Raw genomic sequence first — 15,941 nt, 5'->3', positions numbered from 1 at the left:
CTTAGAAGCCTCACACTTGAGCTGAGCAGCTCCTTGCTTGAGTGCCAAGTTATAGAATTAATCGAACTTAGTCGGCTCAAGAAGCACGAGAGCTAACTGTAGATCTTCTCCGAGGCCACCTCTAAATTGATAGATCATACTCTTTTCAGCATGAATGTCTTATTTAGCAAAGCGAGCAAGTTTCTAAAACTGGATATTGTATTGGTACACGGACATGCTGCCTTACTTGAGATTGCGAAACTCCTCATGCTTCCTCTCAGCAACACTGGGTGGGATATGATGAGCTTTGAAGTCTCGGCGGAAATCATCCCAGGCAATCACATGACCTCCTCTGGAATCTCTTTATTGTTGAAACCACTCAGCCGCTTGGTCCTTGAGTTGAAACGAAGCAAACTTGACAAAGTCCTCAGGCCTGACATTGCTACATTCAAAATGCTTGCAGATGTCCAAGAGCCAATCGTCGGTGTCTGTGGCCTTGACACAGTTGTTGAAAGACTTCGGCCAGTTTGCGAGGAACTGGTTGAGGGTAGCAAACCGAGGCTAATTGTTGAAATTCCCTTGGCCTTGATTACCTTGGTTGCGCTCTTGCAAGAGTTGCAAATGTTGGGGAACACAGTAATTTCAAAAATTTCCTATGCACAAGCAAGATCATGGTGATGCATAGCAACGAGAGGGGACAGTATCGTCCATGTACCCTCGTAGACCGTAAGTGGAAGCGCTATGAGAACATGGTTGATGTAGTCACACGTCTTCACGATTGACCGATCCAAGTATGGAACGTACGTGTAACGCCCCGAGACCATTGCGACAGGTGTCTTCTAGTTATTCGTTGTCGTTGCCGTGTCTCTTGCTTGCGTGTTGCATCTTTCCATGTCATCATGTGCATTGCATCATCATGTTTTCAAAACTTGCATTAGCCCGGGTTCTCCCAGTTCCCTCTGTTGCCCATTCTGAGCCCATACACACTTGCACGCGCCTGCGGCATGTCCGAAATAGTATTTTATAAGTGGCCAGAAAATGTTTTCGGAATGGGATGGGAGTTGACATGTGCCCTTATTATAGTGTAGATAGACCGCCTGTCAAGTTTCATCGCATTCGGAGATCGTTTGATGCCCCAACGGATAACTATAGCGACAATATAGTCGGTCTAATGCCGTACGTTTTCGGTCTCCGGAAACAGTCGCCGGGCCTCTCTCTCTTCTCTTCTCTCATCTCGAGCCCTTCTGCACAGCCCACAAATTCCAACTAACCCCTCGCGCGCGTGTCCAAAAATTGTCCCGAACCCGACCTGGACTGTCGCCACCGTTGTGTCCGTATCATCCCCAAACGTCTACAAAGCATCTCCGTTTTATTTATTGGACTCCCTAGCCTATTTTTGCCGACCATCTGATTTCGATCGGAGGGACTAAATAGCCCCTAACCAAAATCCAGTGCTATATATATAGACCAATCCCCTAGGCAGCAACCCTAAATTCTAGCCCTCTTGTCCCATCGCGCCGCCACCTACCTTTCTTCCTCGGGATCCTCTCATTCTCCCCTGCCCAATCCATCGATCCCCACCCTCTCGATTTGTATCCCCGACCAACCACTGAGCCCCCACGCGCCCGTGGATCTCCACTACCTCGCCTGAGCTCGCCGGGGAGCAGGTCACCGCGGCCCCCGATCTCCAGCCTCTCCCGCTCGAGGGCTCCCGAGCTGCACCAGGCCCCAAGCCGCCTCGAGCTCCCCTCGCCTCTACCTCGTCACTGCCTCGCCTCACCGGAGCTGCCACCCCCGCCGGCGAACACCTTCACCAGGTCGCCTCCGGTCAGGTCGCGCCGCCCCTGCCATCTCCTTCTCCCTCTTGTTCTCTCCCTCGCCTCACCTCTCTCCATCTCCGTCTCCAGGGACACGAACCAGCAAGCCGCCATGGGCGCCCGAAGCATGGACTCCCGCTGCCTCGGCCCCGATCTGGACCGGATCCCCTCTCCTCCGCCGCCCTTGACCGCTCCTGCTGGATCCCGCCGGCTGGGCCCCGTCCCCGGCCACCGGTGCCCTCGCCGGAGACCACCTGCATCGCCAGCCACTGCCCCTCCTTCCTCTCGTCGGAGACAGACGAGCGTCACGACCGCTTCAGCCGCTGCTCTACTTCCGTTGACCGTAGCCGCCCAAGGCCCAGCTCGCGCGCCTCCTCACCCCAACGGCCTCCTCCCCACCGAACCGGGCCATAGCCCATGGGTGAGCTGCCCCCAGCGCCTACTCCTGCTGGCCCGTTTGCTCAGATTCGGCCCGATACATTTTTTTCCTGCGTTGGATGAATTATCTATTTATCAAGAGACTGCAGTTTTACGGAAAAGACCCTCATGTTCATGCATATAATAACTCACAATTCGTGCATCGGTTTAAAATGAATTATATATGAAACTTGCTCAGAATTTTGTCTAGTTTAATAATATGTCATTTTCACCCATGTTTAAAATGTTTAAGATGTCGTTTGATTAAATTTGCTCCTATGCCATGTTAAAATGATTTATTTCATAACTATTCAACCGTAGCTCCGAATTAAATAATCTTAATATGTAAATGGGGTAGAATTTTGCCTAATTTAACATGGTGGCTTTACGTTGCATGTTTAACAACTCTAAAATTGTGTTTATGGCAGATCAGTACCAAATCTATAATATGCATATGCGGATTTACCGGAATTGTTGTTCGTTGCTTCCGGCCTCATTTAACCTTGCCTAGATTAGATAGTTTTATTATGCTTCACCCTCTTGCCATGTTTAACAACATTTAATATTGTTGGGTACATAAACGGGATCAAACTAAATAATTTATCGTGGTGTTTCGTCAATATGCAACTCGTTGCATATTGAGCTCCATTTAATTTGTAGGATTGCTTGTGCTCTTTGCCATGTCATGCTTCTTAAACTGGACATGCATCATACTTGATTGTGCATCATGCCATGTTTATGTGATGGTTGTTTACTATGTTGTGTGCTTGTTTTCCGGTGTTGCTTCTTCGGGTTGGTTCCGATAACGTCGTGTTTGTGAGGAACCGTTCGTCTACGTCCGTTTGTCTTCTTCATGGACTCATTCTTCTTCCTTGCGGGATTTCAGGAAAGATGATCATACCCTCGAAATCACTACTATCTTTGCTTGCTTAGTTGCTCGCTCTTTTGCTATGCCTATGCTGCGATACCTACCACTTGCTTATCATGCCTCCTACTTTGTTGAACCAAGCCTCTAACCCACCTTGTCCTAGCAAACTGTTGATTGGCTATGTTACCGTTTTGCTCAGCCCCTCTTATAGCGTTGTTAGTTGCAGGTGAAGATTGAAGCTTGTTCCATGTTGGAACATGGATATTTTGTTGGGATATCACGATATATCTTATTTAATTAATGCATCTATATACTTGGTAAAGGGTGGAAGGCTCGGCCTTATGCCTGGTGTTTTGTTCCGCTCTTGCCGCCCTAGTTTCCGTCATATCGGTGTTATGTTCCCGGATTTTGCGTTCCTCACGTGGTTGGGTTATAACGGGAACCCCTTGACAGTTCGCTTTGAATAAAACTCCTCCAGCAAGGCCCAACCTTGGTTTTACCATTCGCCCCCTAGCCTTTTTCCCTTGGGAGTCGCGCATCCCGAGGGTCATCTTTATTTTAACCCCCCCGGGCCAGTGCTTGTCTAAGTGTTGGTCCAAACTAGAGCCACTTGCGGCGCCACCTCGGGGAAACTTGAGGGATGGTTTTAGCTGTACGTAGTGTTCATCTGGTGTTGCCCTGAGAACGAGATATGTGCAGCTCCTATCAGGATGTCGGCGCATCGGCGGTCTTGCTGGACTTGTTTTACCATTGTTGAGGATGTCTTGGAGTACCGGGATACCGAGTCTGATCGGAATGTCTCGGGAGGAGGTCTATTCCTTCGTTGACTGTGAGAGCTTGTGATGGGCTAAGTTGGGACACCCCTGCAGGGATTTGAACTTTCGAAAGTCGTGCCCGCGGTTATGGTTAGATGGGAATTTGTTAACGTCCGGTTGTAGAAAACCTAAAGTTGACCTTAATTAAATGAATCAACCGCGTGTGCAACCGTGATGGTCTCTTTCTGGCGGGGTCCGGGAAGTGAACACGGTTGTTGGAGTTATGCTGGGCGTAGGTTGCTATAGGATCACTTCTTGATCATACTTTTATCGACCATGCTTCGCCTTCTCTTCTCGCTCTCATTTGCGTATGTTAGCCACCATATATGCTAGTCGCTTGCTGCAGCTCCACCTCATACCTTTTACCTTACCCATAAGCTTAAATAGTCTTGATCGCAAGGGTGCGAGATTGCTGAGTCCCTATGGCTCACAGATACTTCCAAAACCAGTTTGCAGGTGCCGATGAGTCCATGCAGGTGACGCAACCAAGCTCAGGAGGAGCTCGTTGAAGATCTTGTCCTTTGTGTTGTTTCATTCTAGTTGATCAGTAGTGGAGCCCAGTTGGGGTCGATCGGGGACCTTTGTCGCATTTGGGGTTCTTCTTTTATTTTGGTTCCGTAGTCGGACCTTGATTGTATCTGGTTGATGTAATGTTTTATTCCTGTATTTGTGTGAAGTGGCGATTTTAAGCCAACTATGGACCTCTTTCCCTTATGTATTACATGGGTTGTGTGAAGATTACCTCACTTGCGACATATGCCTTCAATGCGATTATGCCTCTAAGTCATGCCTCGACACGGGGGAGCTATAGTCGCATCGAGGGTGTTACAAGTTGGTATCAGAGCCTTCCCCAACCTTAGGAGCCCCATTGCTTGATCGTTTTTAGCAGCCGAGTTGTGTCTAGAAAAATGTTTTGAGTCATTGAGGAATTATATATCGGAGAGTTTAGGAATTCTTTTTACTTCCCAGTCTCCTCATCGCTCTGGTAAGGCATCCTGACGTAGAGTTTTGACTCTTCTCTTCTCAAATTTCACTAAAAAAAATTTAGCATCACGCGGGTATCTTGGAATCGTTCCGATGGTTTTATGATGAGAACATTGTCTTGGTGCCTCCTGTCGGGGGTTTTGTGGAAGTGTCCCGGGGAGTTGAGCTCCGAGGTGTTGTCGTCATAATTTTATCGTTGCAATTCTGGAATACCTGAGTTTAGTACGCCGACATCGAAAATCTCTTTTATGCAGTTCGTTGGTGAGATAACCTCGACGCCACCCAGTACTGGGGCGGGAGTTCGGGAGTATCGCCATAACTTGTATAACGGATGCTTTTCGAAGGTTGAGGTAGATGATTTCCGAAGGTTTCTTGGTTATGTGTTGAAGGATGGATACAGCTGGATGTAGGATTTGCTAGCTTTGGGTGAGATATTATGCTTCCCCTATATCCCCAACACCTGATTGCATAACTGAGAAAATTTCGGGAGTTTATAAGTGGGAATTCAAGTAGCTCTTAGGATATCTTTCCGACAGATGTATGATATGAAATTGGGGTTCGACATCTAGTGGTCCACCTATCCACGGTTGGTTTTACAGTGGTCTCGTTGTGTCTTAAAGAGTCCTTGGCTATGCCGACTCGGGGACGCTTCGTATGTCATGTGCACTGCCTTGTACATGATGGTGCTGTACGATCGAGCCCGTGTAGGCCCCACCACGAAAACTTCGGACGAAATCTCTATCATATGTTTGTTCTGGCTTATTTTGCAAGCCAATCCTTTGTTTTGTTTTGAGTTGTTGTATTCGAGTTGCTTCAAAGTCAAATGTTGATTCCATACCTTTCCCCAAATGGTGTTCTCATACTCCGATGTGAATACTAATCCCTCTTGATCATCGAGATTGTTTTTGTCAATCCCTTTTTAACCGGCGTGCTTCTCTTCAAGTGGATATGATCATTTCAACATCCGCAAGATCAAGTATCCGGTTCTTCTGAACGGTGTTTGTTTCATCCGTCTCCAAGTTGCCTTTGTTTTCCCTCCCTCCCACCCTTTTCTTCAAGGAACCAGATTTCTTATTCAAGGATCATTTTAATGTTGTGAAGTCTCTCCATTCTTTTACGTCAATGTTTTTATCCGTTGATTCTCAGGAAGATGCCAACGAAGCTTCAAGTTCGTCACTCTTCACTCATTTCCTTTTCTGGTGGACCCAATTCAAGCTTTCGGTGTTGATCATATTCTTTTCTGTATTTCAAATGCTTTTCTCGTGCCGGTGCACCTCATAGCCATTCATTTCTCCCTATTCATTTGTTCCGGAGTGCTCAAGATATCTCGAAGATTCGTGTTTTCCACTCTTCTTTCGTTCAAGCTCTTTCGAGGATGTTCCCTCATTCAAGTCATTTAATTCGACCGGTGCTTTTCTCTCTCTTGAATCGTTCAACGATGTTTTCTTTTGAGTGGGCCCTAACCCACAGGTCTTTTCCCAGGATCTTACCTGACTCTTCTTATTCTCCCGGAGTTATTCCCAAATCTTCTAAAGTTTGACGTAAGAATGTTTTTCATCAGTCAGATGTGTTTCTCCAAGATCTCTCAATTTTCTTTTCATCATTGGCTCAATTTTTCTATCTTCTTTATTCCAGAGTGTCTCAACAATTCACGATGGTGTTTCTCGTCGTCATTCTCGGATTTTGAAGACTGAAGAAGAGTTTCTCTTTAATCTTGCTCCATTCTCTTCAAGATTCGTGATTCTAGCTTGTTGCCATCCTCTCGTAATTGTTTTGATCATGAGAATTCTTTTCACCTATCCGGAGTAATTCAAGAGTCTTCTCAGTTTGTTATCGGGAGTCCATCTATTCAGGTTTATTCATTCTCAGCTATCAGTTATCATTCTCCTATCTTGCCGGTGCATCAATCAAATATCCTCTAATCAGTTCTTGATCTCTTCATTCTCATGCATCTAGTTTGTCTCAAGCACCTTCGTTCATTTGCTAATTCTTACCGGTGGTTCACCCCTACTTCGTTCATTTTCAATTCTTACGGTGGTTCGTGCAAGAGTTCTCGTCATTCGTTATCATATCAATTCATGCATTGTTCCAATCCTACCGGTGGTTCGTTGAAGACGTTCTCAAATTTATGTTATATCTCTCTTAATCCTTGATACGAGAATAAGTAGTGTGCCAAATCCATTGATTGTCATCAATTTAAGTGGTGAAGGATGAGCATAATGTAATTCTTATTCGTGTTTCATCGAGTAAGTTCAATTCCTGCTTTCTGGAATGGTTCATCATATAACATTTCTCGATTCAAGATGCTTCATCTTTTCTTTTCCCGGAGTTCCAAGCTCTCTCAATTTTCTCGTCATGGAGATACATCTAAGCATTGCAAGGCTTCAATCTTATTCTTTTCATCCGTCTTTTCGTTTGTTCATACTTTTTTCTTACCGGACATCATCATGGTGGTTCTACATGATGGTTCATAAAGGATTTAATTCCTTCTCCAAGTCTTTCATCGAGATTCTTTTCTAAGAAGCTCAAGCTTTCTTCATCTTGCTATCCGGAGTGCAATTCTTTCTTCCGTACCATTGGAGGTGGTATTATGTCATTCTTGATAATTTTCCTTCATGCTTCATGTTTCTCAAGCTATCAAGAATGAGGTATTTTAAATTCATCAACCTCTTCGTTGGAGTTATCTTGTGTCATGTTTCACCTAAAGCCTTCCCTAAGGATTGTTGCTATTTACGGTGCTTATAAATGATCCAAGTTCTTCTTTATCCTCCCGGTGAAATATTTTCTTGTCTCCTTGGTCATACCATTTCAATTGTTTTTCCCGTTAGTGGCAGAATTTCACCTCATAATTTTTGAGATGGCTTCTATAAGTCCAAAACAAGCTTTCTCTTTTCGTTGTTGGATTCCCAACAACTCCGTTCGACCCTTCTCCTAAAGATGCCTTGTCGAGCTCTTTTGTGACAGATTTTGGCATTTTCTTCTCCATTCTCCTATTTCAATGATCTAACTTCTATTCTTTTCTTCCTGAGACATTGTGATGTTTCATCTTTTCGTTTTGTCAGGATCATGTTATTTTCTTGGTTTATCCATTTAACCGGAGTGTTGTGCCCCTTTTGCTCAAGCTCTTTCATTTTATCAAGTCTTCATCTCTATCCAACCGAAGTGCTACCCGAATCGGTTCTTTCTTATTCCTCTTTCTTAACGGAGTGCTTTCAACTTTGTTCTTCTCCGTTACTTTCTCTCTTTCATTTTGCGCAACCTTTTCAAGGTTCTTTGGTTTCACTCGTTTGCCAAAGAAGCAACTTAGTTTTACCTCTCCTCTTTATCTTCCATTTTCCCTCCGGTGCCATTCTAGATCTCGGGATGAGATCCTCTCGTAGCGGTGGAGTATTGTAACGCCCCGAGACCGTTGCGCCAGGTGTCTTCCAGTTATTCGTTGTCGTTGCCGTGTCTCTTGCTTGCGTGTTGCATCTTTCCATGTCATCATGTGCATTGCATCATCATGTTTTCAAAACTTGCATTAGCCCGGGTTCTCCCAGTTCCGTCCGTTGCCCGTTCTGAGCCCATACACACTTGCACGCACCTGTGGCATGTCCGAAATAGTATTTTATAAGTGGCCAGAAAATGTTTTCGGAATGGGATGAGAGTTGACATGTGCCCTTATTATAGTGTAGATAGACCGCCTGTCAAGTTTCATCGCATTCGGAGATCGTTTGATGCCCCAACGGATAACTATAGCGACAATATAGTCGGTCTAACGCCGGACGTTTTTGGTCTCCGGAAACAGTCGCCGGGCCTCTCTCTCTTCTCTTCTCTCAGCTTGAGCCCTTCTGCACAGCCCAAAAATTCCAACTGACCCCTCGCGCGCGCGTCCAAAAATTGTCCCGAACCCGACCCGGACTGTCGCCACCCTTGTGTCCAGATCATCCCCAAACGTCTACAAAACATCTCCGTTTTATTTATTGGACTCCCTAGCCTATTTTTGCCGACCGTCTGATTTCGATTGGAGGGACGAAATAGCCCCTAACCAAAATCCAGTGCTATATATATAGACCAATCCCCTAGGCAGCAACCCTAAATTCTAGCCCTCTTGTCCCATCGCGCCGCCACCTACCTTTCTTCCACGGGATCCTCTCATTCTCCCCTGCCCAATCCATCGATCCCCACCCTCTCGATTTGTATCCCCGACCAACCACTGAGCCCCCATGCGCCCGTGGATCTTCGCTACCTCGCCTGAGCTCGCCGGGGAGCAGGCCACCGCGGCCCCCGATCTCCAGCCTCTCCCGCTCGAGGGCTCCCGAGCTGCACCACGCCCCAAGCCGCCTCGAGCTCCCCTCGCATCCACCTCGTCACTGCCTCGCCTCACCGGAGCTCCCTCCCCCGCCGGTGAACACCTTCACCAGGTCGCCTCCGGCCAGGTCGCGCCACCCCTGCCATCTCCTTCTCCCTCTTGTTCTCTCCCTCGCCTCACCTCTCTCCCTCTCTGTCTCCAGGGACACGAACCAGCAAGCCGCCATGGGCGCCCGAAGCATGGACTCCCGCTGCCTCGGCCCCGATCTGGACCGGATCCCCTCTCCTCCGCCGCCCTTGACCGCTCCTGCCGGATCCCGTCGGCTGGGCCCCGTCCCCGGCCACTGGTGCCCTCGCCGGAGACCACCTGCATCGCCAGCCGCTGCCCCTGCTTCCTCTCGTCGGAGACAGACGAGCGCCACGACCGCTTCAGCCGCTGCTCTACTTCCGTTGACCGTAGCCGCCCAAGGCCCAGCTCGCGCGCCTCCTCACCCCGACGGCCTCCTCTCCACCGAACCGGGCCATAGCCCATGGGTGAGCTGCCCCCAGCGCCTGCTCCTACTGGCCCGTTTGCTCAGATTCGGCCCGATACATTTTTTCCTGCGTTGGACGAATTATCTATTTATCAAGAGACTGCAGTTTTATGGAAAAGACCCTCATGTTCATGCATATAATAACTCACAATTCGTGCATCGGTTTAAAATGAATTATATATGAAACTTGCTCAGAATTTTGTCTAGTTTAATAATATGTCATTTTCACCCATGTTTAAAGTGTTTAAGATGTCGTTTGATTAAATTTGCTCCTATGCCATGTTAAAATGATTTATTTCATAACTATTCAACCATAGCTCCGAATTAAATAATCTTTGTATGTAAATGGGGTAGAATTTTGCCTAGTTTAACATGGTGGCTTTACGTTGCATGTTTAACAACTCTAAAATTGTGTTTATGGCAGATCAGTACCAAATCTATAATATGCATATGCGGATTTACCGGAATTGTTGTTCGTTGCTTCCGGCCTCATTTAACCTTGCCTAGATTAGATAGTTTTATTATGCTTCACCCTCTTGCCATGTTTAACAACATTTAATATTGTTGGGTACATAAACGGGATCAAACTAAATAACTTATCATGGTGTTTCGTCAATATGCAACTCGTTGCATATTGAGCTCCATTTAATTTGTAGGATTGCTTGTGCTCTTTGCCATGTCATGCTTCTTAAACCGGACATGCATCATACTTGATTGTGCATCATGCCATGTTTATGTGATGGTTGTTTACTATGTTGTGTGCTTCTTTTCCGGTGTTTCTTCTTCGGGTTGGTTCCGATAATGTCGTGTTTGTGAGGAACCGTTCGTCTACGTCCGTTTGTCTTCTTCATGGACTCGTTCTTCTTCCTTGCGGGATTTCAGGCAAGATGATCATACCCTTGAAATCACTACTATCTTTGCTTGCTTAGTTGCTCGCTCTTTTGCTATGCCTATGCTGTGATACCTACCACTTGCTTATCATGCCTCCTACTTTGTTGAACCAAGACTCTAACCCACCTTGTCCTAGCAAACCGTTGATTGGCTATGTTACCGTTTTGCTCAGCCCCTCTTATAGCGTTGTTAGTTGCAGGTGAAGATTGAAGCTTGTTCCATGTTGGAACATGGATATTTTGTTGGGATATCACGATATATCTTATTTAATTAATGCATCTATATACTTGGTAAAGGGTGGAAGGCTCGGCCTTATGCCTGGTGTTTTGTTCCGCTCTTGCCGCCCTAGTTTCCGTCATATCGGTGTTATGTTCCCGGATTTTGCGTTCCTCACGTGGTTGGGTTATAACGGGAACCCATTGACAGTTCGCTTTGAATAAAACTCCTCCAGCAAGGCCCAACCTTGGTTTTACCATTCGCCCCCTAGCCTTTTTCCCTTGGGAGTCGCGCATCCCGAGGGTCATCTTTATTTTAACCCCCCCGGGCCAGTGCTTGTCTAAGTGTTGGTCCAAACTAGAGCCACTTGCGGCGCCACCTCGGGGACCGCCAAGTCGCGAGTTCACACCTCGAAGACGTCATTCTGGCAAACCCAGATAAGGATAACTTCCATGTGGCTTACTTTCCCGAGTAAGTCATCCCTTAACCGCCCCGTAACATATGATTTCTTAGATTTCGATCGTTCTTTTTTTTTTCTAACATTCCGTGTTCTGTGCAGTGACACACATTGCACACTCATCCTCTTAAGCCCAAAATATTCCATGGCCATGTATTTCGACCCGAACCGTAACTCCAAGATAGACTACACAAATATCAAGAAAGTTCTTGATGATGTTCTCCCCGGCTACGCCAAATCTGGAGGCACCTTCACCAGGGTAGTTCGTAAGTATGGCAAGCACGTTTTCACCCACAATACGAAGTTCTGCTGTGTCAAGTTTCCCCAAGGTGGCGCCGACGTAGTGTTCATCTGGTGGGTTAGAGGCTTGGTTCAACACTATGGGAGGCATGATAAGCAAGTGGTAGGTATCTCAACATAGGCATAGCAAAAGAGCAAGCAACTAGCAAGCAAAGATAGAAGTGATTTCGAGGGTATGGTCATCTTGCCTGAAATCCCGCAAGGAAGAAGAACGAGGCCATGAAGAAGACAAACAGACGTAGGAGAATGGTTCCTCACAAACACGACGTTACCGGAATCAACCCGAGGAAGCAAACACCGAAAAAGAAGCACACAACATAGTAAACAACCAACACATGAACATGATATGATATGCAGGATGCGGTATGCGATGCATATGCATGATTGGACAAGGAATGCATGAACCTGGACTCAACATGGAAATCCAAGTGTTCCACTGGAAAGATGAGATGAAATCGCTTGAAAACGATATAAAGAACGCCAGAATCGGAGTTACGGTTTGGAAATGGCAAGCGATTCAAATATGACACCAGTCTGCGATTTACAGCAAGTGGCCATCTAAATGCAATGAGATGAACATGCTACAGGGCTCAAACATGACAACAAAATACATGGCAGGGATGCATTCAAGATGCTTAACAAAAGTCTAGCACTGAGCTACGGCCAAATCATCCATTAACAGGTTCAAACATGCATGGCAAAAATGCAAATGGCAAACAGATCTCAGACTTTGTGAAATTAACACTTGTCTGAAATTTCTGACCAAGTAGCAGTCTTTGGAGCAACAAAACATCATGCTACAGGACCTGAACATGGCAAAGTAAGACATGGCAAGGAGCTACTCAAATAGCTTAACAAAAGTCCCTTAGTGACCTGGAGCCAAAAGGGATCAGAAAATATACTAACAAGCCCGCGAACATCGCAAAAACATAATCAGTCTTCAGACTTAGTGAAAACTGGCACATGCTGAAATATAACTCAAGTAGGCATGTTTACGAGCTCGATGCACTCACTACGGTGCAAGTCATGGCAAGACAAGCATACACCCATCAAGAAGGCACAAAATACAAGCTAGACATGGCAAGAACAATAGCATAGCATGCACGGATCAACTACAATACCACCGGCAAAATTGCAAACAAGTTGACAATCTGCCCAGATTCACAACGAAGCAAAAGTAGAGCTCGATTGACTCAAGCTTGGGTGCTCCATATATGCAAACAAATACATGGATGGATGGAGCACTACAATATTAACAAAACTCCTTTACTGATCATCCTCAAAAGAGGCACGTATCACTAGGAAATAACATGAACATATGGCATCATGAACTAAACAATGCCTCACTTTGCAAGCTTGCACTAGTCACCTCACACATCAAAAAAAATACATGGGTTGCACCTCTGGAAAGATGTCAAAACCCTTAACAAAACATATGTAGAACTCATGGGCATATCATGCACATAGTAATCATGGCAAAAATGACAAATGTCTAAGATGGAGTAGTAGATCTGACAATTAACTCAAGTAGCCCTCTTTTAACAGCATTTCGGGCATCAAGATGATCTCAAATGAAAATGATGCAATGGAATGAAATGATGTACTCTCTGAGATGAACATTTTGATATGCTATATGCCCAAATCGGAGCTACGGATGATGAGATACGACATGATGAACATGGGCATTTGAAACATGGCAATCTCGGGGACTTAGCGAAATTTTACCCCGCGAGAAAGTCAACTGGACGAGATGATCCCGGGACGGAGGGATCCGGGCGGTGCGGGGCTGCGTTTGGATGAGATCCCGGTGGATCTCGTCCCGATCCACAGGATCTCACCGGAGAGGACGACGGCGGCAGAGGCGGCCGGAGTTGGGGGCGAGGTCGACGCCGGCGAGGTCGGGCTGCTTGCCGGAGTTCCCGGGAGAGGTGTGGTGCGGGCAGCCAGCGGCCGGCGGCGAGGCAGGGCGCGCGGCGGCGCGTGTAGGCGGCTGCGGCGGCCATGGACGAGCGGGGCGGCGCGGTGGAGCCGCGTGGTGGAGGCGGCGGCCGGCGGCAAGCACAGTGGCGCGGAGGCGGGCGGCCGTGGGCGCAGCGGGCGAGCGGGATGGGCGGCACGTGGCGAACGGGCCGGGCAGGCCCGCTGTGGGCTGCGCGGGCCGCGGCGGTGAGGAGGGAGAGGCGCGGCTGAGCTGGCGGCCTGGGAGTGGCTGGGCGCGGCGGAGAGGGCGACGTGGCGGCCTCTGGTTGGCCGGCGTGATGTGGCGGCGGGGCGGCGGACATGTCCAGCGCGGTGAGGACACGTCCGGCGGGGCGAGGGGAGGAATTTTTAGGGTTTGGACTGCGGGATTTTCGGAGGGAGACACATATTTATAGGTAGAGGGAGCTAGGAGAGTCCAAATGAGGTGCGGTTTTTTGCCACGCGATCGTGATCGAACAACTGAGATGATGGAGGAGGTTTAGGTGGGTTTTGGGCCACTTTGGAAGGGTGTTGGGCTGCAACACACACGAGTCCTTTTCGGTTCCTCGGTTAACCGTTGGAGCATCAAACAAAGTCCAAATGATACGAAACTTGACAGGCGGTCTACCGGTAGTAAACCAAGGCCACATGACAAGCCTCGGTCCAATCCGGAAATGTTTAACCACCACACACGAAAAAGAGGTAGAAAGGGACACCGGAGGAGAACGGAGCGCCGGAGTACAAAACGGACAACGGAAAAAATACTCGGACGCATGAGACGAACACGTATGCAAATGAAATGCACATGATGACATGATATGCAATGCATGACACGCAAGCAATGACAACACAACAACAACGAAAAACTGGACGACACCTGGCACATCGGTCTCGGGGCGTTACAGGCGGCGGCGAGGCACCCGGGTGGGACACGTGGCGGCTCAGGAGTGGAGGGGAGCGGTGGCACGGACGTGTCCGGCGGCGAGGAGGAGCAGGGCTAGGGTTTCGGGACCTGGTTTTGGACTGGGAGATGCATATTTATAGGTAGGTGGAGATAGGAGTGTCCAAATGAGGTGTGGTTTTCACCCACACGATCGTGATCCGATGGTGGAGAACATGGAGGTGGTTTAGATGGGTTATTGGGCTGTTTTGGAGGGGTGTTGGGCTGCAACACCAAAGAGGCTTTTGCGGTTACCCGGTTAACCATTGGGGCATCAAACGACCTCCAAATGGAATGATATTTGATAGACGGTCTACCGGTGGTGTACCAAGGCCACTTGACAAATCTCGACCCATCTCGAGAATGTTTTTCTCCCGCTCACAAAAGGGGTGCGCCGGGTGCATGTGGGAGTGTCAGATTGCGAAATGGACAACGGCGAAAAGGTTCGGACGCATGAGACGAACACGAATGCAAATACGATGCACATGATGACATGATATAAAATGCATGACATAAAAAAAATGCAAAACCAAAGACAAAAACCCAACCACAAAGGGAATATCATATCACATTGCCGAAAATGGCAAGAGTCAGAGTTATACATATGTAAAATTTACATACGGGCTGTTACACACTAGGCGCAGAAGAGGGGGAAGCAGGCAAGTTGGAAGCAGCTTCAGGCAGTGACAGAACCGGGGCATCATCTTGGGAGACCAGCACCGGCCTTCCTCTCGTCGGAATCCCGACCGGTGATTTCCTTCGGGGACTGACCTTGGACCTCGAGGAGCCCCCTGCAGAGCGCAGCTCCTCCCTTTCCAGGGAGACATCGTCCTCGTCATCATCATCAAGAAGGGTGCATAGGATGTCGGCCTCGTCATCATCCGAGTCGTGCCCCTCCTCCCCCCTTCTTCCTCCTCTCCCTCCTCACGAGACTCGCCGGAAGAAATGACCACCAGAGTTGTCGCCACCAGAGTGTTTGTAGGCGCAGGCGGCATGAGCCCACGCTCGTCAAAGACAGGCAGAGCGGCGACAACCTTCGCTCCATATGGGCAGCGGTACAAGGGATCAAGGCCATCAGGCGGATACCCTTGGTCGTCCCCGACCAAGGAACGAAGAGTTGAGCGCAATTCCTCATCGGAAAGGGGCTCCAGGCGCAGGCGGAGGTCATCTCATTCGCCTCCAAGCTTCCATAGTGGGCGCGGGCGCGACTGGAGGGGAGCCATGCACTTTGCCATGAATTCTTTGGCAATCATGGCCCCCGTCAGCTTCACCGTTCTCGAGTCACCGGGCTTCAGGTGGGCAGTCATCCTCTACAGCACCAGCATTGCCCGCGGGTCGGTGAGCTTCGCGCGAAGCCATCCCTTGTCGGACACAAGCATCTCCGTTGGCAGCACCAGCCGGGGGTGGAAGCCCTGGCGTCCATCAGGACCCACTTGCTCCTGAAGCCCTCGGCCTTCTTCCTGGCCTTCGAGATG

The 15,941-nt window shown here is 48.2% G+C and overlaps 1 protein-coding gene across 1 annotated transcript; it reads left to right on the top strand.

The window, feature by feature from the left end:
• Positions 1–442: 442 nt before the first annotated feature.
• LOC147979483 (uncharacterized) lies at positions 443–2,358 on the top strand. The gene is made up of 3 exons (XM_087515233.1): positions 443–519; positions 1,647–1,811; positions 1,887–2,358. The coding sequence occupies exons 1-3, from the start codon at positions 443–445 to the stop codon at positions 2,356–2,358; spliced, it is 714 nt and encodes a 237-aa protein (XP_087371359.1).
• Positions 2,359–15,941: the final 13,583 nt, after the last annotated feature.

Source organism: Triticum urartu, chromosome 3A (assembly GCF_056163025.1).
Source record: "Triticum urartu cultivar PI428250 chromosome 3A, HENAU_Tu73, whole genome shotgun sequence".
In the NCBI taxonomy this organism is placed as follows: Eukaryota; Viridiplantae; Streptophyta; class Magnoliopsida; order Poales; family Poaceae; genus Triticum; species Triticum urartu.
Note: the sequence above shows the minus strand (reverse complement) of the source record. Positions and strands in the feature narration are given on the sequence as shown.